The sequence below is a fragment of the Ambystoma mexicanum genome, chromosome 1q (genome assembly GCF_040938575.1).
Source record: "Ambystoma mexicanum isolate Mex_15411 chromosome 1q, UKY_AmexF1_1, whole genome shotgun sequence".
NCBI lineage: Eukaryota > Metazoa > Chordata > Amphibia > Caudata > Ambystomatidae > Ambystoma > Ambystoma mexicanum.
In genome coordinates, this window is record NC_090922.1 from 255,044,914 (window position 1) to 255,071,137 (window position 26,224).

At 46.9% G+C, this 26,224-nt stretch overlaps 1 protein-coding gene across 7 annotated transcripts in view; it reads left to right on the forward strand.

The window, feature by feature from the left end:
* Positions 1–26,224, forward strand: part of LOC138527208 (zinc finger protein 718-like) — a 561,133-nt gene that overhangs the window by 356,815 nt on the left and 178,094 nt on the right. The window contains exon 1 of one of the 7 annotated variants that reach the window (XM_069638330.1): positions 21,727–21,821. The exons of the other annotated variants lie outside the window; for them this stretch is intronic. Coding sequence (XP_069494431.1) covers positions 21,776–21,821 — 46 coding nt within the window. The 5' untranslated portion in view covers positions 21,727–21,775. Of the gene's footprint in view, positions 1–21,726; positions 21,822–26,224 lie in introns of those variants that run through there. 7 annotated transcript variants of the gene reach the window in all.

Here is a 26,224-nt window from a genome sequence, read left to right on the forward strand (position 1 = left end):
AGCACGGTGAGTGTCACGCTGCAGGTGCAGAGAAACGCAAAGCATGTTTCTCAGGCCGGGTGTAGTTTAAATAGTCTGTAGGTATCCCAGGTATCCCTGGGCTGAGCCACACCCGAAAGACTAGACCGCTCATCCAGTTCAAGGAACTGAATTACATGGGGGCATCCATTGCCCCAATAATAAATTGCAAGTCCAATACTAAGTGGATCTCAGGACTGTGTGTGAGCTTGGTGCCAAAGGCGCCAAGTCTGAGTCCAAGTAGGTGTCTGGGGAGATGGAGAGGCCCTTACGGGCCGACTAGGTGGCCGTGACCTGGCTCCAGCCTGATATGCCAGGGGGCTGGGGGCAGGAATCGTGACAAGCACATAGCATTGTAAGTGGCACTTGATGATAGGTGATGGGACAAATTTCAGTATGCTTTTTGAGTAGGTTATGGAGGGTAAGTGGCAGGTACCCTGTTGAGAGGCACTTATAACAGAGTTTCAAATGTGCTGTATAAAATAGTCATACCTGTAGTTTGTGGTAATAGTTGGAGATGTGGATGAATCTGGAAGCAGAAATCTTGAATAGTTTTACATAACTTTCTGCTGGAGGTCCTTTTCAATCACAGAAGACCTGTACTCTGAGTGTTTCACGGAAAATATGGAGTGTTGAACAAAGATGAGAGTTAGATGTAGAGGTCTTGGATGTGATTGGTGGGTGCGTGTGTGACTGCTTAACAGTATCCAATGAGGGAGTGCTGCAAAGAGAGTAGTGGAAAGGGAAGAAGGGCTGCCCCTGCCTTACGGGGTCCACGGACACCACGGTAGTTGGGGAATCACATGTGCCACATCCTGCCCTTCTCAGCATGCCTGGCATGGAAATGGGACTGTGGGGATTATCCAATCTTGTGTTGAGCGTGTGCTTAACAGGAAGGGATGGTAATACTTTTTTTCATTGCTGTGCGTAGTGAAGATGGCAGAGATGCAGAGAGTCGGAGTGTTGAACGTGGGTGATTCGTTTGTGGGTGATCTGCAGAGGTATGCCCAGTGTAGAGGCATTGATGACAATTTTGGACACTTTGTGGCGCAGTGTGCCTGTGCGCAGTTTGCAAGCTTTGCTTGCAGTTTGCAGAGATATGGACACTTGGAGTACTGTTTATGTCCTAGTGGTGCAATGTGGAGCACTGCATTTGGGTTACATCAGTGCTGGAAGGTTGCTCTGAGGACTCAAGGGCTTGGTGAAAGCACTGATGGGGCTTTTTCCCACTGCAAAGGTGGTTTTCACATGCATAACACCTAGAAAAGTATGGAACAATCCTGATGTACTTTGTTCCCAGCAAGAGGTCGGAAGGTGTCTTGTAAATGGAGGCATGTCTGCATTTTTGTTCAGTGCTGGGATGTTCTTGTGTGACAATGCTTTTAATGTGATTTTTCTCATTGTAGATGGCTTTTTTTTGTCCACCATTGAAAATGCTATTTTGTTCTACAATCTAATGGATATTTTGGAGAGGCTTGTGTAAGAATGTAAGGAGGAGAAGAGAAAACCCCCCAAAAAAATAGAAAACAAAAGGTGTTTGTTTACAAGCACCTTTAATAAAAATAAAAAAAATCTCTTTTCAGACCCACCACTAAAGAGGAAGTCCCCTACCCTGTTTGAAATGTGTTCCCCCACCCATGTACAAAGCATGATATGTCAGCGGACACCACGATGGTTCGAGGATTGCACATGCCACATCTGGGGGTTTTGAGGATGGCAGGCATGGAAATGGGATTGTGGAGGCTAGGGGATTGGCCAATATAGTTTGCTGGGTGTGGTGTGTAAGGAAATAACTGTGGCAGAAGGTCTGTTTGCAGAGAGGAGTGCAGATGGCTGTGGTTATGGCTGTGTCGTTCAGGAGGCAGAATGTATGGATGTTGGGGGACTCCTAGATACATTGGTTGGAAGTGCATGCAGAACACTGTGGAGTGGCTGCACATCTTGGATTCCATCATGTGGATGTCCACTGGTATGGAGTATGTGGAATGAAGTGGCTGAATGTGGTTCCTCTTTGTGCCACTTTGGTGACGCTCGATGATCCAGACATTATTTGTATTCAATGTGGAGGGAACAGTTTAGGACATGTTACCGGAATTTCTCTGCAGTTTACGATGAGAGAGGCACTTGGGCAAGTCATGGACATGTTTCCAAACTCTTAAGTAATTTTTTCTCGCATTGCCCAGAGACAGCTGTGGCTGCGTTCTTTTTCATTTGGTCCGCAAATGGAGAAAGCGGGGCGCAATTTCAACAAGGCTGTTTGCGCCTTTTTGAGAGATGTTGGCATGTCCTCCTTCTGAAATGAAAGCATTACGTTTCGTAGCACCAACATTTTTCACAGAGATGGAGTCCATCTTACTGATGCTGGCAATCAGCTTTCTTTTCGGCAAAATATCCAAAATGGATCGCAGCATTTTTCCAGTAGGTGTTGGCCATTTCAACCCTTCCAAAACCCAACCAACAAACTCCACAAAAAGGCTCTTTTCAGAGTCACCACTTTCTCCCGGAAACGAGTGAAATGTTTTTGACAGAGCCACCCCTTGCATTATTTTAGATGTCTGCAGACTACCGGCTGTCCGTGGACCTTACAGGCTGCGTAGCGGGCTGCATCATTTCATTGCCAATTCTATTTTTGAACTGTGAAAGGTGGCTCTGAAAAGAGCCTTTTTGGGGGGGATTTTTGTTTTGTATTTTATTTTTTATTTTTACACACCAGACAGAAGGAAAGGAAAGGAAAGGAAAGGAAGGGAAGGCAGGGTAGGGAAGGGGCACCAACCACAGGGATCAAAAAAGGGCAATTGCAGAGTGGAAGATGTTAGGTGGGCCACACTTAGGTAGGGGGCATGCCTTATCATGCTCCCCGACCGAAGCCTCGAAAGCGCTTTGAAGTTGCTCCCCCCCTGCAGAGTACCGCATCGCAGTACATTCACAATACAGTGACCTCTGAAAGGTAAGGGTCTGCTGCGGTGCGTATGGCCTGCAAAGCTGATTCAGGGATCCGCTGCCCCACAGGAATGTCCCTTGTGGTGGCAGGAGCAGATGCGGAGGATGCTGCAGAGGAACTCCACCTACTGCCATGTTCAAAGGGGATGACCCGCCGAACTGCTGCCTTGTGGTTCGATTTCAGGTGTCGCTGCATGGAGGTGGTGCCGTAGCTGTACAAGCCTGGTTTGACGCACTCAGTGCATATCACCTGCTTAGCATGAGCTTTGGGCACGTCTCCTACAGTGGTAAATTGCTTCCACACGCAGGACTCACTCTGGCTGCAGGCAATGGGGAATTCCTCTACCTCATCCTCGTTCTCTTCTTGATCCCAATCTAAATCAACACATGTGTTCTCCTGTCCAGGCCATTGGGAAGGTGGTGGTGGTGAGGGTGAGGGTGTGGGTGCTGCTGAGGTAGAGGCAGAGGCAAGGCAGTAGCATCAGCCATGGTTGCCATTAGCTCCCAAGGTAGTACAGCACAGCAGAATTGATCAGAAAGCAATTCTAGCACAGAGCGATCTGGAATACTGTTCTGGCACAGCAACAAAAGTAGCAGAGCAGAGCAGACTTTGGCAGAAAGCAATTGCAGCAGGAAGGAGCCATCTGGACTACTGCTGTGTTCTGGACAGCCAAAAACAGAATGAGCAGCAGCTCTGCGGTGTGGCCTTTTATTGGGATGCTGGGGAGCGCTTGGAACCCGAAAGCGGGCCTAAAACTTTCCCAAAAGTAGTCAGATCACCAGGGGCATAGTGTGGGACCTCTGTAAGGGTGTAGTTTCACAGTAAAACACCTTGGATTGGCGATCACAGCACTTTTTCAATGTCTGGGGGCCCAGATCGTGTCTGGAAATAAGGGCCGTTGCTCAGCGTGGGTGCTGTCACATGGTGACATCGCAAATGTTCTCAAATGGGAGGGCTGTCCGCAGGACACCTATTGCACGGGATACTTTGTGTGCAAGTGCATAGGTGTCCTACGGACAGGGTTGGGCTTCCCGGACTAATTTAAAGTGCGACACACATGTGGCGGACATTTTCGAACAGGCTGGGTGTTTGTAGGATACAAGAGGTGGGATCTTCATGTGTGCAGGTGTCCGTAGGACATGGGTGGGTGCCTCGAACTAATGAAAGTACATCACAAGTTTTTCGGACATGCTGGACAGGGGCGGTGTTACCAGGACACATAGGATGAGATACGCATGCGCGTAGGTGTGCTCCGGACACACATGGGCTCCCACAACTAATTAAAGGTGCGTCACAAGATGCAGACTTGCGTACAGCGTGGCGTCCTACGGGCACCTCCATTTTGATTGCGGATAGGCCTTCCAGGTGCGGTGTCTGTAGGACACCTCCATTTTTCTTAATTGCAACCATCCCAGACGTACCACGCTCCGCGGAGTATTAACAGGATTTTTAAAAAAAAGGAAAACACACAGCAACAATTTCATATAAATATTTATTTACACACATACATAGATACAATTAGGAAAGGGAAGGGGTAGCAGAAATTGTACACATACACAGGGGAATAGTAGTTTTCTACAAGTTGGGCATGAAGGGAGGACAGGATTGAGGTCTCATCGTGTCTCTCTTCACAGGGAATTTGTGGGGATGGTTGGCTGGGGAAGAGGTACAGATGCAGGTGGGGCAGTGGTATTTTATTCTTTCCGTAATATACAAAATCTATTAAGGTGGCAAAATTGTTCAGCAATTGCTTCATTTTTGCGTCCAGGCTGTCTTGTTTTCATTTTCTTTGCCCGTATGCCGTTGTGGAAGAGGTGCTGCTTGTGGTGCATTTTCTTCATTTCCAGTATGTACTGTTAAAGACAAACATATCTGTTAGGTGTATGTGAAGCAATGTGTATTAACTGTCTTACCTTTCAGACTGTGTTGTGTACCAATGGGGTTGCTATCTTCACTCATTTCGTCATGAGGGAAATTCTCTTCCAGCCATTCTAGGGTGTTTGCCATTGCTGAGTTAAAAAAAGAAAAATCCTGTTTTACTACTATTGTACACTGAACAAACTATGCAATTATAGGAAAAAATGTAGTGTGCTTACCTGTCAGGTACTGTCAGGTTGGAGTGACATATTCTTTACATACAGTATCATATACTCACTTACATTGGGTCAGGGGAGACACATATTTAGTATAGAAAGGTTTTAGGAAGTTATTATGGGTTATATTTTTTATACAGCCAATTTTGCCCTTAACCTTCATTACAGTCTATGGAGATTGCCCCAAGCCAAGATGGAGGTTCTCAGTCTAAATTCTGATTGGCTGGAGATTGTTTATAGGGAGGACAATGAACATTCTAAACTGCCTTTCATCGTCCTTGCCCAGCTGAGAGGTCGTGTGCCTTGTTGCTCCTGCTTAACTTTGTCAAGGGTGACAAGTTTCTAGCGGTTGAGCGGAAGATCTGAAAGTGTAACAGGAGTCATGTTTGGAGTTTGGTGGAGACACAGGACAGGAGTCAGAAACTTCCATTTATTCTGAGAAAAGAAGTTTTCAAGTCTTATTCAAGATAAGTGACTTTCCAGATTTGTTGAACTTGTAAAAAGGTTATATTTATCTAAGGAACTGAAATCAAATCTGTATCTAAAAAGATTGAAGCGCGTACGTTTGTTTTTATCGCTACATGTCAAATCAAACTAGCGCGAGAGTTTTTGTCCGTTACTTTTCGCCCGCGCGTGTGTCTCTGCGCGTGAGAGTGAAGCGCGAGCGTGTACTTTGGACTTGCGTTTACTGTTCGTTTACGCAAGGGTTTTTTTCCGCGTGATAATATAAGCGCGTGTGTATGTTGCGCGTGTACGTATTTATTTGTAAGTTGGACATTAGCGCGAGTGCGTTTTACCCGCGAATTGAGTCGTCAGCGCTTGTGCGTGTTTCCCGCGACTTGGAGGAAAGCGCGTGCAATTTTACCGCGTCTTGGATTTTAGCGCGAGTGTGTTTTACCCGCGAATTGAATCATCTACGCGTGTGCGTGTTTCCCGCGACTTGGAGGAAAGCGTGTGTAATTTTTATCGCGTCTTGGATTTCAGCGCGAGTGCGTTTTACCCGCGAATTGAATCGTCAGCGCGTGTGCGTGTTTCCCGCGACTTGGAGGAAAGCGTGTGAAATTTATATCGCGTCTTGGACTTTAGCGCGAGTGCGTTTTTACGCGTGTGTGTATTTCCCGCGAATTGGAGAAAAAGCGCGTGATTTTTTTCTTCCCGCGGTTTCTGGCTTTCCACGTGAAGATTCCAGCGCAAGTTAAATTCATTCCTGAGAAAAAGACTCTCTACAAAGAAAATATTAAAAACAAATACAAGAACTTTAAAGAACTTCATAAATCTTACTTGAAGACCTTGTTCAAGAATCTTTGATTTGAGCAGACTAACTACAAAGTTAATTTACATTCATGGACACACTGAGAAGGCTGAATTATCTATAGGATTCTGGTCCACAAGTAAGGAAGTCTTGTCTGCTTTTCACTTCTCTGGGCATTCTGAAGAGAAGAACCAGGTATGGTTTTTAAACTATTTTGATTAAGGATTTAGAGTTTAAGGTTAGTATAGTAACCCATGAGTAATGAGGTATATTGCATGTTTATGTTTTAACTACAGGTGAAGAACCATCGAGTTGATAGCTTCCAGCCTGGTGTTTGTTTCTTTGTCCCTTCCCCCTTTCCCCTGAAAGTGAGGTAAACTGAGCAGTTATATTTATGTCAGCTCAGAGTGCCACATTTTGGGTGGATTGTCGGGGGTTCAGCAGCTTCTGCAGACACCAGGTTCTCAGCATGACATTACCACGTAGTAGTGACGTTCTGCTCTCAGTACTATGCAGTCCTTCCTCTAACAGTTTCTTCTTCGTTTCTATGTAAAGCAGCATTGAGGTAATATTGTTGGAAGCAGACATTATTTCTCCATTATGGTGCATACTCTATGCATTTGTTCTGTTCGTTTCATAAGTACAGAGTTTGTAGACCTACTGTATTTTTCATTGCAATTCACGTATATGGTGCTGTTTGTATATGTTCTGTGTCTTCGCTGTATGGTACAACTATGTAAGACTACCCCTGACCTTTTGAGCAGTTTGGATGCTACCCGATGTCCGCACACAGACGCGTAGTCCGCTGCCACTGTGCCCATCAGCAGGGAGCCAGCGATGTTCAGTATGTTGTATGGTACATCTACACAAACTAAGGGCATCCTGGTAAAAACTTATGAAATTCAGTGAAAAAACGTTGTTAAAGGAACGATATGGTTAAGCTGCGCTACTAAAAACCTATCAAATTCAGTGAAAAAACTTTGTTAAAGGGATGTTATGGTTCAGTTGCCCTTAGAAAAACCTATCAAATTCAGTGCAAAAACTTTTTTAAAGTGACGTTATAGTTACTTTGCACTAATAAATACCTATCCATATTATGGTTACAAGTAAAATCAAAAAAATCCAGAAATCCGCCAGTTATGGTAAGCTAAGCAACCATAACTCGCGTCACCACTGTGCACTGCAAGGACTAACACCCATGACATTAAAGATGACATCACAAATGTCATTGATGACATCACTGATGGCATCACATGTGCATTTAGTTTTCACGAAAAGCCTCCACAAGGGATTGTCATTATAATTTTGGCAGAAAACTACCAGAGATCATTGGAAGAACTATCATGAGATAAATAGTTCATTAAACAATGCATTGCTCTAAACACCATTGCATTACAGAGTTTTTTTCCAGTAGATGAACCAATTTATGTAGAAACGTAGGCATTGTCTGGAGCATGCCCAATAGAGGTGCAATATTCAAAATCTTCCCATGTTGGATAGTAAAATGATGGATGCTTTCGTTTGAGTTTTGCGTACTGTGAAACATGTAATAAGTAGCTAACAATGCCTCACTTACTACATCATTTTACTACTACACACAAGATAGAGACCACAACGCATAGAACTATGAGCATATACAGGGAAAGTAAAGTAAGCAAAAAAGCAGCGGTATTACCAGAAAGTGTTCATAACCTACCTGATTATCTTCCTGCACAGAAATGATTGCTGTGTTTCAGGCTTACTTCTTCCCCTATGTATATGTATCATATGATGTGACTGAAGCCTAAGGAAAGTAGTTTAAGAGCATATGAGAAGGGTAAGGACTACAAATATAGTACCTTTTGAATTTTTAGTTCCTGACTGTCAGTGAAGAAAAACACCTGGCTTAGATATGTCAGTGAACAAAAAAGAGGGAGCCAGACATGTGATGTCATCAATGACATTTGTGATGTCATCTTTGATGTCATGGGTGTTAGTCCTTGCAGTGCACAGTGGTGGCGCGAGTTATGGTTGCTTAGCTTACCATAACTGGCAAATTTCTGTTTTTTTTTTTTTGGTTTTACTTGTAACCATAATATGGATAGGTTGTTATTAGTGCAAAGTAACAATAATGTCCCTTTTTAAAAGTGTTTTCACTGAATTTGATAGGTTTTTAGTAGCGCAGTTTAACCATAACATTCCTTTAACAAAGTTTTTTCACTGAATATACATATATCTATGTTGTAAGAGAATTAAGTTTGTAAACAAGTAAACTCCCAGCTCATAGGGTCAGAGGGAGGGCAACCGGAATCATGAGAAAGGAAGAAGTAATGTTTCCAACGAAGAGTTGAAAGGTTGAACTGCTGATGAACAGTTCACAATGATGGGAACGGTAAGGCGGTGCCAACCGATCAGGTCAGTGGGAAATGGATGCAAAAGTTATAATTTCATTGTCACACTGTCACCTCTCGCAAAGGGATTGGTACCCAGTCACTCACTCTACATATACTCCTCCTGAACCAGCCAAACAAATATCAGGTTCAGCTGAAACAAACTTAAGAGTACCGTCCAATCAGCACCATGGGAATGGAGATGATCTCACTGTCAATTAATAAATAAACTGACATCTTGATCCGGTCATGAGGATAGAATGAGTGAATAGAGTTAGGTAGTGTATGGATTCACCTATAGTGTAAATGATGATGTCCAATCAGAGGCAGGGACAATATGAATAACCTGTAACATTTGTTGTCATTTCTCTTCTGTAATTTGCTATAAAACCAGGCCTGTTTCTGGCGTATTGTTGAATGACTTTTGATAATTCTCAGCCTAGGCTGTTAAAATGCATTTCTTTTTTTCTCATATCTCGTGTATTTTTTTTTTTTTAGCTCTTTGGATTGATTTTTATTACTGAACGTGGGACTTGCCGTACAGCGTGTACCCACGAATGGAAAGAATAGTCCCTGGTCTGCTCGTGAACCGTGAAAGCAAGCGTCCCCCAACAGCACGATCCTCCCCGCAATGAGAGACAATGAAAGACTCTCCCAAAATGGGAATAAGGCCAAGACAGAGTGCGGGTGAGCGTAAATGGGAGTTTATCAATCAGAATAGGGCATGCAAAGAACTCTGCAAACTCCGAGAGCGCTCTGTCTGACAATCGCAAAGACAGGCGTATATATTTACAAAAAACGTCATCAAAACCTACATACTATAGGGGGCACAAGTTCATTGGGATTGGGTGGCGACGGCTAACTATAGGTGCTGCTGCGGTGTGGTTGGTCTTGGCTGGAGGACGTCACTGGTCACCCTCGTGGGTTGGGCTGGGCCTGGCCGGTCGGCTTGAGTTCATCCGGGCGGTGTTGGTGTGCCGAGGCGGCCTGTGGCAGAGATGAATGCCTTTCCTGACTTACTTGCCCTCGGCCATACACACCGCAGTCATTCAGTCATTCACAGTGTTATTCTCTTTAGTAAATCTTCCAATAGGTTATTCTATAGGTTAATGCAACACAGGAGGAATGCACCTTGTGAGGGGTCTGGAGGTAATACATCGAGGCCTGGTTACCCGTGTCCTGCTGACCGGGGCCATAGGTCGAGGGGCTAAGCTTCGGGGCCTGGGACGGGTGGTACAGGTCTTTCTGTCTTATTAGAAGTTGTTATGGATGTTCCGCTGTGTGTTGTCAAAGTGTTGGGTGTCCTGATTACACAGGGCCATAAGTCTAAGACGGTCCGGTGGGTTGTGGGGTTTACGAGGGGGCGCGTGAGTTTAGACAAAGGTTTACTGCTGTGCTGTAAATAATGCAGGTGGCTGGTCGCGGCCTTGGGTGCTGCAGTGGGGCTATGAATCTTTGAAGCGGCACCAGTTTGGTCGGGGGAGGTGGGATAGCGCAGAGCGGGCCTCTGTTCTCATGTCTTGGCAGCCTTCGCAGGGTGGGAGGGGGAAATGGCCTTGTACGCATTCACAGAGGTATCTCCCTCGTGTGTTGCTGAATGTAGGTAAAGACATCACAAACATTTGAACACTTTCTATAATAATTATTCAAAATCGCTTCAAAACATGCATTTAAACTTTGCTGGATGTGTCTCGATTATACCCAGTCCGAGCACCATATTTGTACATTATATTCTAGCAGCTACAGTATTTTAGTTACATGCATATACATTTGCAGTAGATGAGGTAGTAGTTGGGTCGGTGGAGTACATAGAAAACGACCCGCCACTGTACGTGACGGTGGTGGCACATGAGGGGCTTAGACATACACACATGATAAGTGCATTCTCGCGCATCCTTTACATGAGTTCATAGTATAGTTGCATTCGCTTTCTCGTGTACTCTAGCAGCATTAGCTTAGTTATGGCGCAAAACCAAGGGAGGTAGGCTGCCCAGTGATACACGCAACAAACAGATCCCTGGAGCGTTCCTTTATTATTATAATCCACCTGTAATGGTGTGAGCTCGCCATTGCTTATATCATGGGAGCATGCTCTCTCATTTTAATACATTCTACAGGCGTTTGTAATATAAGAGATTTTGTGGAAGAAGCATACTTTGCAAGTGGTCTTGACATTACTATATACATATATATTAAGACTGTCTGCCATCAGATGACCATTTTACCGTTCTTCTCATTGTTCAGGCCTGCTGGCCGGGTCATGCTGATAGTGATAGTACACTGCGGGAGGCGAACTGTTACAATGTTAGCGTATTGCGCTAGCTCATGTCCGTCTTGTTCGTGGGAACGTGCTCGCAGCGGATCTGCCAGGGTGCTGCGGCAACAGGGATGAGACTCTCCAAGGGTGGGGGCCGCGCTACAGTGCGCTGAGCTCACACCATCTTCACCAGACAAAAAATGGTTTCTGGGCCTAGCTAAATTTGTATGGGCGATCAATACGTGTGGGCAATGTCTCCAGCGGGTGAGCCCTCCTCCACCTGGGCCCGGGAGGCACGAGGGAACGCCCAATGAGCCATAGCCCTCACCTGGGGAGAAAACGCAGGTGAGAGGGGTCTCCTGGACCAGTCCTCCCCTACATTTCCCCCCTTTCGTTACTTAAGTAACAAATTCTTTAGCTCTTCTATCCTCCTACATTCTGCTTCGTCCATAACCGCCTCATCCCATGCAGGAGTTCCTTTGATAGGCATCCATGCTCTGCACACCCCCCTTAAGCTCTCACCTCTCCTGGCGTATTCATCTGGAGTACACGTCAGATATATACACCCACCATCTCCCTCCAAATCTACCCAAACTTCCTCGTACCATTCTAGTATGCGGGGCTCTTTGATGGTGGTGTGCCACAGCTTATCTACAATATCCTTTTCGTGGTACATGGGCACCAATTGGTACCTGGGTGTGTTATCTATCCCTGTTTGTATTTGTGCTTCTTGCATTGTTTTTATTGTACCATGTGAGTTGCCCATTGTCACCATCATCATTGCACCATTTGGTACTGCATTAGCACAGACTCGAAGACCCACCTGGCACAGGCAGAAGATCAAAAGGAGGAACACCACAGCTGGCATCAAAAATTTCACAGTTGTTCCAAGCCATGAGGGAATCCAGGAGAAGATGTTATCGAACCATGTACTATCTTCTGCTCCGCCTTCCATCTTCATTTTTTCTCCTAGGTTGTGGACTGCTTCGATCACATGGGACAGGGAGCCGTTCTCTGCATCTTCAGAAGGTACGAAAGTGCAGCAGGCACTTCCTATTTTTCGGCAAACACCGCCGTCCATCGCCGTCAACAGGTCCAGGACATACCTGTTTTGCATGGTCATCAGTCGCAAAGCTCTTAGTTCGACCTTTATTATGTTAAATCCTTCTTCAGTGTCGTTTGCCAGCTGAATCAATTCCCAACGGGTTATCTGGAGCCATTTTGCGTTTGCCCTTGCTTGGACACTTGATACGAGTGAGGCAAAACATGTTTCTGCTGAGCTAAATAATCGATATTTGTCTGGGATCTGAGCCAATAGTTCTGATGATGCCTGTGAGATGTAATTTGATGCTCGTCTGTGACGGGTTAGCACCTCTCCCTTGCTTCCGGAAGACAGGACATACATTTGTGATTCTGCAGTTGGTTGGGCCACACTCTGTTGCGTGCGTTCCTGTGTCCTTTTGCTTCCATCGATGTGGCTTTCTGGTATCACCATTAGAGCTGAGTGCAGAGTGGCCATTGAGCAGCTGCCACTCCACGACGGGGGGAGGTGTAGGTATGCCTGGTTGCCACATACCCAGTACGTGTCCATGAGGGCCGCAGTCCCTTTTCTTAGATCTGGGATGGTGAGGGTTTTGTTGCACTTCTTGTTCGTCCCCATGGACGTTCTCCCCTCTCCTTCGAAACATAGTTCATAGTTTATTTCACTCTGCAGCTTAAAAGGCTTTTCGATGGGCGTAACCCAGGTTAGTTTTGAAATGTGTTCCTTCCATACGGGTGTGCACGTTTCTTCTATCCATTGCAACTTCACCGGTGCCACACCCCTCAGTGCTTCAGCTTTACACATTACTTCTTCGTCCTTCCACTTGTTGTCAGAAAAAAGTGTCCCTTCAATTACAAAAAATGGTTCCTTTAGACATACCACCCCTGCCGGTTTTGGGTAGCACGTTTTCTCGTTCTGTAGCATTTGAAAAGTCACTTCATGTGCCTGGAAGGTGTTCTTAATCCTGCATAACGTAAGATGAAGGCGACACTGGGCATCTATGATTGGCAACTCTTTGGGTAACAATACTTTGGGTGTACCTGATGCGTGGGGAATAAGGGAGCAGACATAACAGCTCTCGTTTGTTGTTTGTTTAGCTGTGGCACTCATATCTGCATACCACTTATTTGTTTGGTGGGGGTGTCGTGGGTCTTCCATTTTATCTAGACCTAGCCCATAGTACTCATCATACTTCCTCCTCCATGCTTCCCTCTTTCGTCTGTTATTCTTGTTCCTTTGGCGCTTCCCAACCTCCTGAACGAAGGGCAAAACAGACCCCCCTTTCTCCTTCCCGCCCCCCTTCACCCAGTCATCATATAATATTTCATGTGTTGCTTTCATTCTTTGATTGTCTATGGCCATGGGGGCAGGTTGGCTGGTGGGGGTGTTATACAACCAGGATATGGCAGAGGGGTTTCGGTCGTTTAAGCTGTGAGCATTGTAATTAGACATCTCAGGTGGGGACAGTGTGTTATTTTGCCTTTTACCCTTTGGCCCTTCATCTTGTGAGATGACAACATTTGATGGCGTAGTATAGTAGCCCCACACAAGTTTAGTTCCGTCCCATACCAAAAAATCACCTTCCCTTGTATTGGCATTGACACTTGCAGTTGTATTGGTCCCAGTAGTTGTGTTGTTCCCTCCCCCCTCGTTCATCTCGATAGAGATGAACGCTATGAACCAGTATGTAACTAGACCAAACATCAATGTAAAAAACAATACAATGCACGCAGATAGTCCACATTCATACGAATATATGCATTTCTCAGTTAACCACTCTCTAATTCTAGTAAATCTATCCGTTGCAGGCTGCCCGTTAGATGCCATGGAAGCTCCTGTTTAAGATATAAAAGTGCATTGAGTGCATACATGTAAACATTTTGCTAACACCATCAGTGCCAATATACATGTGACGGGGAATGGAAGTGGGTGGGGATACGGGGAGGGGTGTTCCCAGACAAGGGTGTATATAAGCTTATAATTTGGCATTCCATTATATATATATATATATATATATATATATATATACACACTCAACAAGATAGAAGTTAAAAACTTTCCTTTTTTTTTTTTTTTTTTTGTATCTTTATCAGTTGTGCATTTATTCAAGTTTAGTACCAACACATACACACAAATTCATATTCAGTCATTCTGCTCAGTTGCAGCGTTTGCTGTTGTCTGTGCCTCCTCATCTACCTCCTCTTGTACGTTGCTATATGCCTTCCGTACATCGGTCAAGTGCACCCAGTACCTCAACCCTTTGACCTTTACTGCCGTGGGCGTGCAAAATATTACTTCGTATGGGCCATGGAATCGTGGTGCATTCCACCGACGCACAAAGCTTCTGACATAAATCCAGTCGCCTGGCATTAGCTGTAGCTGTTGCCCTGGCTCCGTGACAGCGCCTGTTACATTTCCCTCTTCTCTAGTGAAGGGTGGGGAGAGTTGCTTTGATATCACGCGCGCTGCCCTTGTTAATTTCTTTAAATAATCTGTGAACTCATCTCCCAATATCGCGGCGCTTCTGTGAGCGTCTGAGTGTTCGCGCAGTGGCGAGTGTGCTGTGTTCATCCGTCTCCCAGTCACGATTTCGTGCGGAGACAAATGGTGGTCTTTGCTTGGCTGATTCCTTAATTCAAATAGCGCAAGGGGTAGGCAGTAAATCCAATTCTTTTTTAATGAGAAGCATAGTTTTGATAACCTGCCCTTCAACAGTCCGTTCATCTTTTCCACTACGCCATTACTTTGAGGATGATAAATTGAACATAATTTATGTTTTATTCCCAATAATGTAGTGACTTCCTTAAAAAGCTCATTCACAAAATGAGTGCCGTTGTCTGAGCGAATCACGTCACAAATTCCCCAGCGCGGGAACACTTCCCTTACTAGGAACTTGGCGGCGCTCTTGGCGTCGGGTCGTGCGCAGGGTCCTGCTTCCACCCACCTCGAAAATGGGCACACAACCACGATCATGTACCGTGCGCCATTACATCTTTCCCCCATATCTGCATAATCTATATGCAGTTCTTTGAATGGGCCAATGGGTTTAGGTATTGTTCCCCGGAGAGTGCGTAATGTCATTCCTGAATTGTATATTTGGCATGTTGTACATTCCATTGCCAATCGAGACACATGCTCCTGGAGGCAGGGCACGAACCAGTCTTCCTGTATTTCTGCTGCAATATGCTGTTTGGTGTTATGTGCAGGGAAGTGTGGCTGTTGAAATGCAACCTCTAATAGCTGTATTGGCATTACCACTTTCCCCGAGTTATTTTGCCGCCACAGCAGGTCTGTTCCTGACTTGCTGCACCCTCGTTTTGTCCATATTAATTTTTCCTCTGCACTGGCTCCTTCCTGTAATTCTATTATTTGTGATATGGGCATCATATTATATCCTTCTGGGGGCTATTCATTCCTCTTGTTCTTAAGCATGTACTCACCTGTGTCATTTTTCTGAAAATAGGAAGCCTCCTTGGCGGCAGCGTCCGCTGCCGCGTTCCCTAAAGACACAACATCTGTGTTGGATGTATGTGCTTGGCACTTTACTATTGCTACTGCTGTAGGGGTTTGCAGGGCCTCAATTAACTCCTTCAACAATTCTGCATGCTGTACTGGTGTTCCGTCTGCCCGCCTAAATCCCCTACGCCCCCATCTTGCTAGGCCTCCATGTACTGTCGTTGTCATGTAAGCTGAGTCTGTGTATATTGTCACTGCACAACCCTTTGCTGCATGTAGTGCTTCTATGAGCGCAATCAGTTCTGCTGCCTGTGCGGAGTAGTGTGATGGGAGGCGGTACTGTACCAGTGTTTCATACTCACCGTCTTCTAACCTCACTACTGCCATGCCAACGTGTTTTTCTCCCGTGTCCACGTCAATTGATGCAGACCCATCCACAAAGTACACTTCCCCCTCGCTTAGAGCGTTCTTACACACCACTGTGTCCTCCCCTCTTTCTCCTGTGTAGGTTGCACAATCGTGGTTCTGCATGTCCTCTAGTGTACACGCTTCTGTAATGAATGTGGCGGGGTTCACCGTCTTGCATCTCACTATATGGATGTTGGCGCTGGACAATATAATCTCGTAGGCTGTCGCCCGCTGTGTGGTCAGTGTGCTTTTTGATCTCTCTAGTATTGCAAATAATGAATGTTCCACGAACAATGTCACCGGGCAACCCATTACTATGGTGGCACTTTTCTCAATCGCGAACGCGGCTGCCGCGAGTGATTGCTCACACGCGAAATGGCCCTGCATTACGGCATCTAAAGTACCACTATAGTAAGCCAATGGCTTGTGTCCTAAGGACGTTTTTTGTGTCAGCACTGCTGTCATGAGTGTTTCTTTGCAGTGTGAGAATAGGTAAAATTCGCGTCCATAATCAGGGTTCGCGAGTACTGGGGCGCTTGAAATCAAATCTTTTAATGTTTGGAAAGAGGAGCTCATCTCTTCCGTCCATTCCATCTTCCTGTTCTCCTGTTGGGCCACCTTTAATGCTTGTAATAGGGGCCTGGTGTATGCCGCATAATCTAATATCCATGCTCGGCAGTAATTGCACATTCCCAGGAATTTCTGCATGTCTTTTACTGTTGTGGGTTCACCTACTGATCTTATGGCTTCTACTCTGTCTGGTATTATTCTTTTCCCATCTTTTGAAATCAACTGTCCTAGGTACAGGACCTCTGTCAGACAGTACTGTAGCTTTCCCTTGTCCACTTTGTACCCCTTGTTGGCCAGCAAAGTCAGTAATGTTATGGAATCTGTTCTGCATTTCTCTTTGTTTTGTGCGCATACTAGTAAATCGTCTACGTACTGAATGATGGTGCTCTCAACTGATAGGTTTCCTAGGTCTTCATGTAATACGCGGTTGAAGATGCTCGGGCTCTCGCAGTATCCCTGTGGTAATCTGCAATGTTCATATCTTTTACCCCCCAGTGTGAAGGCGGTAAGGTATCTACTCTCTTCAGCCAGGGGTATAGAGAAAAATGCGTTCTTCAAGTCTACTACTGTGAAATGTGATGCCTTTTTCGGGATGCTGCATAGTATTGATGCAGGGTTTGGGACTAGAGGGAACTCCTTCTGAATTACATCATTGAGGGGGCGTAAGTCCTGTATCATCCTCCAAGACCCCCCTTTTGCTTTTTTGATTGGATAAATACAGGTGTTACATGGGGAGTTTGAAGGCACTATTATCCCTTGTGCTAGTAGGGCATTTATTGTCTCTTTTATCCCTTCTTCAGCTTCACGAGACAACGGATACTGTTTAACTTGCGGTAAAATTGCTCCTGGCTTTAGTTTTATTACCACAGGTTGTACTCCGTGCAACAGTCCCACATCATGGGGGCCTGTTGTCCATAAGTTGTTTGGTACGAGCCTCATGTCGTCATCAAAAAATGACGGTGGTGCTCCTACCACTGTCATCAATTGGACGGGGGTCTCCCTTGCTTGTATTAAAATATCACAGGGCATCGCTATTTCCATTACTATCTCACCATCCCCTTCTGTGTCTGAAAAGAGATCCTCATCTGTTACCTCTCGTAGGGCGATGTTGGCGTTTGTGCACAGCACTGTGCGCCACTCGCACCCTTCCTCGTCCACTCCAATCACAGCGATACTTTTTGCTGACACTTGTACAGCGTGCAAGTCTAATGATACCACTGATCCTGGTGCTGTGTTGGGACACACTATGGGGCGGAAGAGGAACTCCGCCGGAATCCTCCAGTCCATGCTTCTTAGCTCGGGAATTATGAGGGCCAGAGTCTTCAGCCCTTTGATAAGCATCTCCTCACTTTGTGGCAGCCCTCGTATTTCCTGTGTGGTTGTGTAGGCTTGCACTACCAACATCGCACGCAAGGGGCATATCCCGGGTGTAGAACACACTATCCCTCTCTCGGTAAATGATATGGTCATGTTGAGTTTACTCAGGAGATCCCTCCCTAGCAAGTTTATTGGGGAATGTTCATAATACAATAAGGGTGCCTTCACAGTCTTACCCCCCACTGTTACATCCAAAGCTTCTGTGTAAGGAACTTCAATTACAGCCCCAGAGAACCCCTGCGTCTCTAACTTCCTGTTAGATAACGGGAATCGGCCTTCTCTGATACATGATTTCTCCGCTCTCGAATCAACCATGAATATAAACTGCTTGTCTCCTATCTGCGCCCCTACCAATGGTTCCTCTGCTGCATTGTAGGTGGTGGATAGAACTGGACACGCAAGTGTTCTCTGTGGGCTGTCCTATGCGGGGTATCTCATCGCCCCTCCCTCACTAAAGACATTCCCTGAAACCACTGACATGCCGCTGTAAGGTGCTGGCGCGGGGGCCCCGTTTGCTGTTGTCGCGAAAGGGTTACCTGGCGTGTATTGCATACTGTCATTGTTTTGGGGGTGGTTCTGTGTCCTATACTGGTGTCCCTGTTGCTGGCCCGTGGTACCCTGGCCGGGGTTTCTTAGTTGCTGCTGTCCCATTGGGAGACCATATGGGCTCCCTGGGTGTGGATGACCATAATTCTCCTCCTCCTGGAACCCATTGTTTTGTCTACTTCTGCACTCCCTGGAGTAATGCCCCCATCGTCCACAGTTCCAGCAGCTCCCTTGGGGGCCCCTGGACCCTGCCATCCATTTGCTCCCATTCCCCCGTACCCCTGTCCGCCTCCTCTCCGGCCCCTGTACCCACCTCGTCCCCCTCGAGGGGTCCACTCTTGCCACTGCGGACTTCCACCTTGCTCCTGCTCAGTCCACTGCCGCTGTGCTGTTCCCGCCCAATTAGTTGCCACCCTTCCTTGGAGTGCTATCAGCCCCTCCTCCCCATCATCTCCCTCCCTACTGTGTGGGAGCGCGGCTACTGCTGCTGCAACCTTCACTAACTTTGACTGTACTAACTTCGCCTCGTCTGCCAATCTTTTCTGCGCCACCTCCTTCTCCCTCTCCTTGATTCGTTTACAGTGGTGTACTATTATGCTCTGAATTTCTGGCCATCCCTTTGCTTCAATACCTGCTATCTTGTCAAGCACCTTCTGCACTTCCTTTGGGAGCCCTCTCTTTATAATAAAATAAAATAAAGATGTCGATTGATACCAGGGCGTGCCCGTTTCTGCTCTCCACATCTCTTGGACCCGAAAAATGTAATCCATAGCCTCTTCCCCGTCATTCATTGTACACTGCATTACTGACTGTAAGTCTGGTGTATCTGGGAATGTGTCGCGTAAGGCATCCCACACCCTAGCACGCACTGTGTTAAAGGCGGCCCCATCATGGCGGTCACAGTCTAGCGTTACTCCCGGGAAACCGGCCTTAACCCATACCCTTTCAGCCTGATCGCCCACTGCTGATACGAGCAGACTTTTTACATCTCCTATGGCTAGGGGTATCCCAGCAGTATGTTTCTCAAAGGCATATATCCACTTACTTGCCCCTCCTGACAACGGGGGCAATAGCTTTAATAAATTGGCTTTGTCCATCTGTGCCCATGGGATATAATTAGGCCTCCCTCCTCCCCTGTGTATCAACGGGAGCTGTAACCTTCCCTTCGTCGTTGCGTCCGGACCCGTTTTGGCTGCTGATGTTCCCAGTGATGCCATTTTTCCCACTCTGTTCCTTAGTCGCCCCGTCCACTCATCATCCAGGGTTCTCATTGAACATGTACCTTCCTCCCCCTCGCTTCCCCCTCCCATCGCCATACTCAACCTGTCGCTTTCTTCTAACTCGTCCCTTATATCACACAGCAATTCCTCTCTAATTCCCCCAAGCCTGTCTTCGTTTACAACATCTCCCTCTCTGGGCCCTACTTCTATTATTCGCGTTGGTTCTTCCTCAATTCTGAACAGAATCTCGCCCTTTTTCCACCCCTCTTCGGGCTTTCTATTCTCACCTGGTGCTCTGGGCGTACGCCCTGATCTAGTTGCCTCTAGTGCTGTTCGTTCACATATGTCTTTTATCCTCGAGAGCTCATCCTTTGCTATCGACAGTCTTGATTCTAAATCATCTGTGAGCTTCTCTATATCTACCCTTTGTGTGCCTGCCTGGGCTCGCTCCCTCGTGCTTTCATATGGCGGAGGTGCCGTGGGCCGGTGGGGTGTAGTATCTTTCGGGGGAGGTATGTAAGTGGGGTCACTGTACCCTTCTGCGGGCACAGGCTTCTTTAATATCGGGTACAAACTTATTACCTCTACTGGTGGCGCTACACTTGACTCTTCTTTGACATCTCTTTGTATTAGTAGTGGATTGTCTGTGGTGGACGGGAGGTCAGGATTTAATGCTGGTGTTTTAGGCGGTGGTATCTCTTCAAATAACCTCCAAAGATCTAATATTTCCCTCCTATTTTGCAGCTGTTTTCCTTTGTATTTTAGAAAAATGCATGTGGCCACCGTATCCAGAACACTTTTATCAAATGACCCTCCCTCGGGCCAAATCTGCGGTAACCCCTCCCCCTTTAGCTCGGTCACCCATTGGTCGTGATATTTTTTAATCCGCTCCACGTATCCCGGGAGATTCTTACAAATATGCGATAAGGGTGTTTCAGCCCCCATCTCTGTGCCCTCCTAGTGCTGGTGTGTCTTAGTGTGTTTGCAACTACAATGTAAATGTGGTATCGATGTTATTCTTTATATTTTACTTCGCATTCAATGTTGGGTCCCTTTGGGCTCTCTCCCTCCCTGACTGCACAATACAAAACTGGCCGTACACAATGTCTATTCTGTTCTCTTTGCGGGGCACATACAAGAGCAAGCCATCCTTTATTTTGACAATGTCAGCCTGGAAATCAAAAAGGTACTCACTCACTTCACTATATTGACGTTGTCTTAAAAGGGAAAAAAAGGTTTTATCCAACCACACTTACCATGACCATTTAACTATTATGCATGTACAACCGCTTTTACACATTCACAACATCAAAAATGTCTTCTAGCACCTACGAGGTGCACACACCCCTTGGCACCACTCAATTCACCATTCAAGCTGTCCTCCCTTTCCTCCCTAGCCGGCTGTCCCTGTTCGTCTTATTTGAATATCTGGATGCACATATATATATATAGATATTAACCTGTTTTCCCCCCTTTCTAGTAGGACTCATCTTCTCTTACTGTCTCCCTAAGTTTGTGCTAATCACAGTTCTTTATTCTCCCCCTACCCTTAAAGAAAAGAAAGGAAAAAAGTAATAGCGGTCACTAATGTACTCTCAGTGTCCCCTTTTGCTGAACACTTTTATTTTATACTCCACTTCTTCATATATTCCCAGTACTAGTCAAGATAGCACTATGCGGCGCCGCCTTCCACCCCCTTTCGGAGCTAGGTTCCCGTCACTTTTATCTCTTATTCACCTCTTGATCCTAATGGCCATATGCAAAGAAAAAGCAAGGAAAATTTAAGATGATCCTTAGAAGATCTGCGTACCCCCCCCTTCTCGTTATCTGTCTTACACTTCTTTCCCCGCTCCCTTTAGAATCGCTCGCACTCAGTACTCACGTGCCCGTCTTGAACCGATAGTCTCCGAATCTGGGTCCGTCCAGGCAGTGTCGCCGTCAGCTCTACAGTCAGCCCCGGCTCTGGCGAGCGGTACTCAAAGGGGATTTTTCAACCGGGATCCCGTACCCCCTCTCTATTGAGTGCGCACTTCTTAGTGTACCGGTCGCCGTTGGCGGGCAGCCTCCCGGAGCCGGCTCACCGTGCGTATCCCTTTTCGACCGGAGATTCTCGTGCCAAAAGGGGACGGTTATAAGGAGTTAGGAAGGAATAAAAATCACGCTATCGGGGTCACCACTGAAAGCAAGCGTCCCCCAACAGCACGATCCTCCCCGCAATGAGAGACAATGAAAGACTCTCCCAAAATGGGAATAAGGCCAAGACAGAGTGCGGGTGAGCGTAAATGGGAGTTTATCAATCAGAATAGGGCATGCAAAGAACTCTGCAAACTCCGAGAGCGCTCTGTCTGACAATCGCAAAGACAGGCGTATATATTTACAAAAAACGTCATCAAAACCTACATACTATAGGGGGCACAAGTTCATTGGGATTGGGTGGCGACGGCTAACTATAGGTGCTGCTGCGGTGTGGTTGGTCTTGGCTGGAGGACGTCACTGGTCACCCTCGTGGGTTGGGCTGGGCCTGGCCGGTCGGCTTGAGTTCATCCGGGCGGTGTTGGTGTGCCGAGGCGGCCTGTGGCAGAGATGAATGCCTTTCCTGACTTACTTGCCCTCGGCCATACACACCGCAGTCATTCAGTCATTCACAGTGTTATTCTCTTTAGTAAATCTTCCAATAGGTTATTCTATAGGTTAATGCAACACAGGAGGAATGCACCTTGTGAGGGGTCTGGAGGTAATACATCGAGGCCTGGTTACCCGTGTCCTGCTGACCGGGGCCATAGGTCGAGGGGCTAAGCTTCGGGGCCTGGGACGGGTGGTACAGGTCTTTCTGTCTTATTAGAAGTTGTTATGGATGTTCCGCTGTGTGTTGTCAAAGTGTTGGGTGTCCTGATTACACAGGGCCATAAGTCTAAGACGGTCCGGTGGGTTGTGGGGTTTACGAGGGGGCGCGTGAGTTTAGACAAAGGTTTACTGCTGTGCTGTAAATAATGCAGGTGGCTGGTCGCGGCCTTGGGTGCTTCAGTGGGGCTATGAATCTTTGAAGCGGCACCAGTCTGGTCGGGGGAGGTGGGATAGCGCAGAGCGGGCCTCTGTTCTCATGTCTTGGCAGCCTTCGCAGGGTGGGAGGGGGAAATGGCCTTGTACGCATTCACAGAGGTATCTCCCTCGTGTGTTGCTGAATGTAGGTAAAGACATCATAAACATTTGAACACTTTCTATAATAATTATTCAAAATCGCTTCAAAACATGCATTTAAACTTTGCTGGATGTGTCTCGATTATACCCAGTCCGAGCACCATATTTGTACATTATATTCTAGCAGCTACAGTATTTTAGTTACATGCATATACATTTGCAGTAGATGAGGTAGTAGTTGGGTCGGTGGAGTACATAGAAAACGACCCGCCACTGTACGTGACGGTGGTGGCACATGAGGGGCTTAGACATACACACATGATAAGTGCATTCTCGCGCATCCTTTACATGAGTTCATAGTATAGTTGCATTCGCTTTCTCGTGTACTCTAGCAGCATTAGCTTAGTTATGGCGCAAAACCAAGGGAGGTAGGCTGCCCAGTGATACACGCAACAAACAGATCCCTGGAGCGTTCCTTTATTATTATCATCCACCTGTAATGGTGTGAGCTCGCCATTGCTTATATCATGGGAGCATGCTCTCTCATTTTAATACATTCTACAGGCGTTTGTAATATAAGAGATTTTGTGGAAGAAGCATACTTTGCAAGTGGTCTTGACATTACTATATACATATATATTAAGACTGTCTGCCATCAGATGACCATTTTACCGTTCTTCTCATTGTTCAGGCCTGTTGGCCGGGTCATGCTGATAGTGATAGTACACTGCGGGAGGCGAACTGTTACAATGTTAGCGTATTGCGCTAGCTCATGTCCGTCTTGTTCGTGGGAACGTGCTCGCAGCGGATCTGCCAGGGTGCTGCGGCAACAGGGATGAGACTCTCCAAGGGTGGGGGCCGCGCTACAGTGCGCTGAGCTCACACCATCTTTACCAGACAAAAAATGGTTTCTGGGCCTAGCTAAATTTGTATGGGCGATCAATACGTGTGGGCAATGTCTCCAGCGGGTGAGCCCTCCTCCACCTGGGCCCGGGAGGCACGAGGGAACGCCCAATGAGCCATAGCCCTCACCTGGGGAGAAAACGCAGGTGAGAGGGGTCTCCTGGACCAGTCCTCCCCTGCAACCGTCCTCCATACATCACAATAGTCTAACTCAGTTGTAAAAGTGCGTGCTTTAGTGGATACAGTGGGTAGTTGAGTGAGGTCTATGGTTGGGTCCATAACATCTTTAAAGTCGCCACCCAAGATCCATAATTCAGGCTGATGGGGGAATAATACATTTTGAATGGGTTTTAGGAGGTCCATTGACAACGGAGGGTGGGTATAGACAGCAAGGATACTAACAGTGGTCCCCCATATTTCCCCTACAATCAGGACAAATCTACCCTGTGGGTCTCGTTTTGGCAGAAAGGATCCTAAAAGGCAACAGTTTATGAATAAGTATCAACACCCAAAGGGAGCCTCTGAAGAAGCCTGCATATGTTGTGCTTCTGTAGTTTGTTCGCTTAACATTGTTTTTCTGTGTGAGCCTGCTAAATGTGTCTCAAGGAGGAGGCCACGCCTGGGGAGTATCTATTGAGGAATTGGAGAACCAGGCCCCTCTTAACCCGAGAACACAAGCCATTCACGTTCCATGACATCAGTTTGTTTCCTATTCATTCTAGCAGTCCCCATCAGGTCTTATAGAGGGGGTTGTGTCTGATTTAACAAATACATCCAAAGCATATGCACCAGCCACTTCAAATTCGACTACCAACTTCGCAACCACCCCTCGCCCCATACTTCACCCCAACTTGAAGTACCTGTCACCCAAACGGGTGACTAAAGAGTCATGAAACTGACATTAAAGAGAAAGAATGCAGTGTCTGAGTAATGGTACGAACAGAGCCCAAAAGGAAGAAAAAGGATCAGATCAAGAAAATCAGTGGAAAAAGGGGGGGCATTGTCCCCGTCGGGGCCAGTTAATTAAGTCCGATCCGATGCGAACAGGCAATGGTCATGGCCTATCTTCTCCACCGCCAGGACAGTAGGTTTCCAGTATCCATGACATCTCAGCCTGCATTCCATGATGGAAGCATCTGTTGGAGGGAGGGTTGTAGGTGACTGAGACATCGGCACATCACATGGTGGTATTCGGTCACGTATCTCTGTAGTATCATCCCCACACCTACACTAACTGGGGTCTTTCCCCACTTTTGTCTCTGCCCACACACCTTTCGGGGGTCAGAGAATGCCAGAATCGTTCCATTATGATGTATTTTGAGGTGTGCTGAGAAGAAGAGAGCGATTTTGACCCCATGGCCTAGCTATAGGTCTGGCGGTCTTTCTGAACCTCCCTAGTATAGCCGGGGAAGAAAGAGATTTTGGCACCATTGTATGTTATAGGTCCTTTCAATCTCACCATCTGAAGTAGAGCATCCCGATAGTTTAGAAGCTTGGCTATCACAGTGTGGGGTGAAGACCCGGGAGTCGGCAGGCCGATCGGGATTCAGTGCACCCTTTCAATTGAGAAGAAATTTCTTGACCGTGATGTACATCTAGAGGTGCTAAGGGTTCTGAGTGCTGGCAATAGCCCCAGTTCGAATCCATGGTCTCCCAGGAATGCGTGTCTAATTTGACATGTCAGCCGTCAAACCATGATGTGTCGCAAAGGCACAATGTGACAATGTTTCGGCTGACGCACACTGTCTGGCAGGTCCCCTCTCCAGGATAGTTGTATGTGTTTGCCACAGGCCAGGATATCAGAGGCAGGTGGGAGCCAGCTTGCACAGAGGAGTATTCTGGTATCACAGATGTGGGTAGGGATATGGCGTGTAGCCCAGTTAGTTCCAGCGCAGGCCGCCGCAGGTGTCCGCCACCCCTCTCCAGTCCATCGGTGTCCTGCAGAATGTAGTCTTGTGCCAAGGGGTAGGGGGAGAAACAGATCTTTGCAGCATTTAGCAGTAAAGCCCACCAGGGAAAAGTGTCAATCTCTGAGTCCTCCGAGCATAAGCGGTGCACAAAGAGAGAAGTCAGCAGGCATAATATAGCAGATCTGCGATGACCAACGTGTCTGGAAGTCTGCTCCAGATAGTGATTACTTTGGTCTTCATCAAGCATGGAGCCTTGTATGGAGACAGCTGGAGGGCTCTGCCACTGAACCAGATGCCTTGGGTACATGGGCGCGGGCACAGAGATGACCCGACCCAGCAGGTGTGGGAGCAGACGGACAGAGGGGCTAAAGAAAAGGCGAACACAGCCCCCTTTATTGTGGCAGGATCAACCTGTCGCCCTTGTCCTACCTTTCAGTGTGGTAGCAGTGTCTTACCTTCACCCACACAGGGGTACGTAGCCCGATTCAAGTGACCTGGCGTGCACTTCCGTTCCCGCAACAAGACAGTTTGCAGAGCTATGCTGTAGTCTCCGGTCCGGCATGCCGACCCAAGATGGCGAATTCACACCGGTGGGGTGAGCGAGCGTGGGCCATTTGTCGTGTTTCCGCCATTCGATTGGGACCTGGGGAAAAAGCGGAAAGTTCAGGGCACCGTCGTCTGGTGGAAGAATGCAGTTTTAGTCAGTTAGCATGCAGGGTCAGGC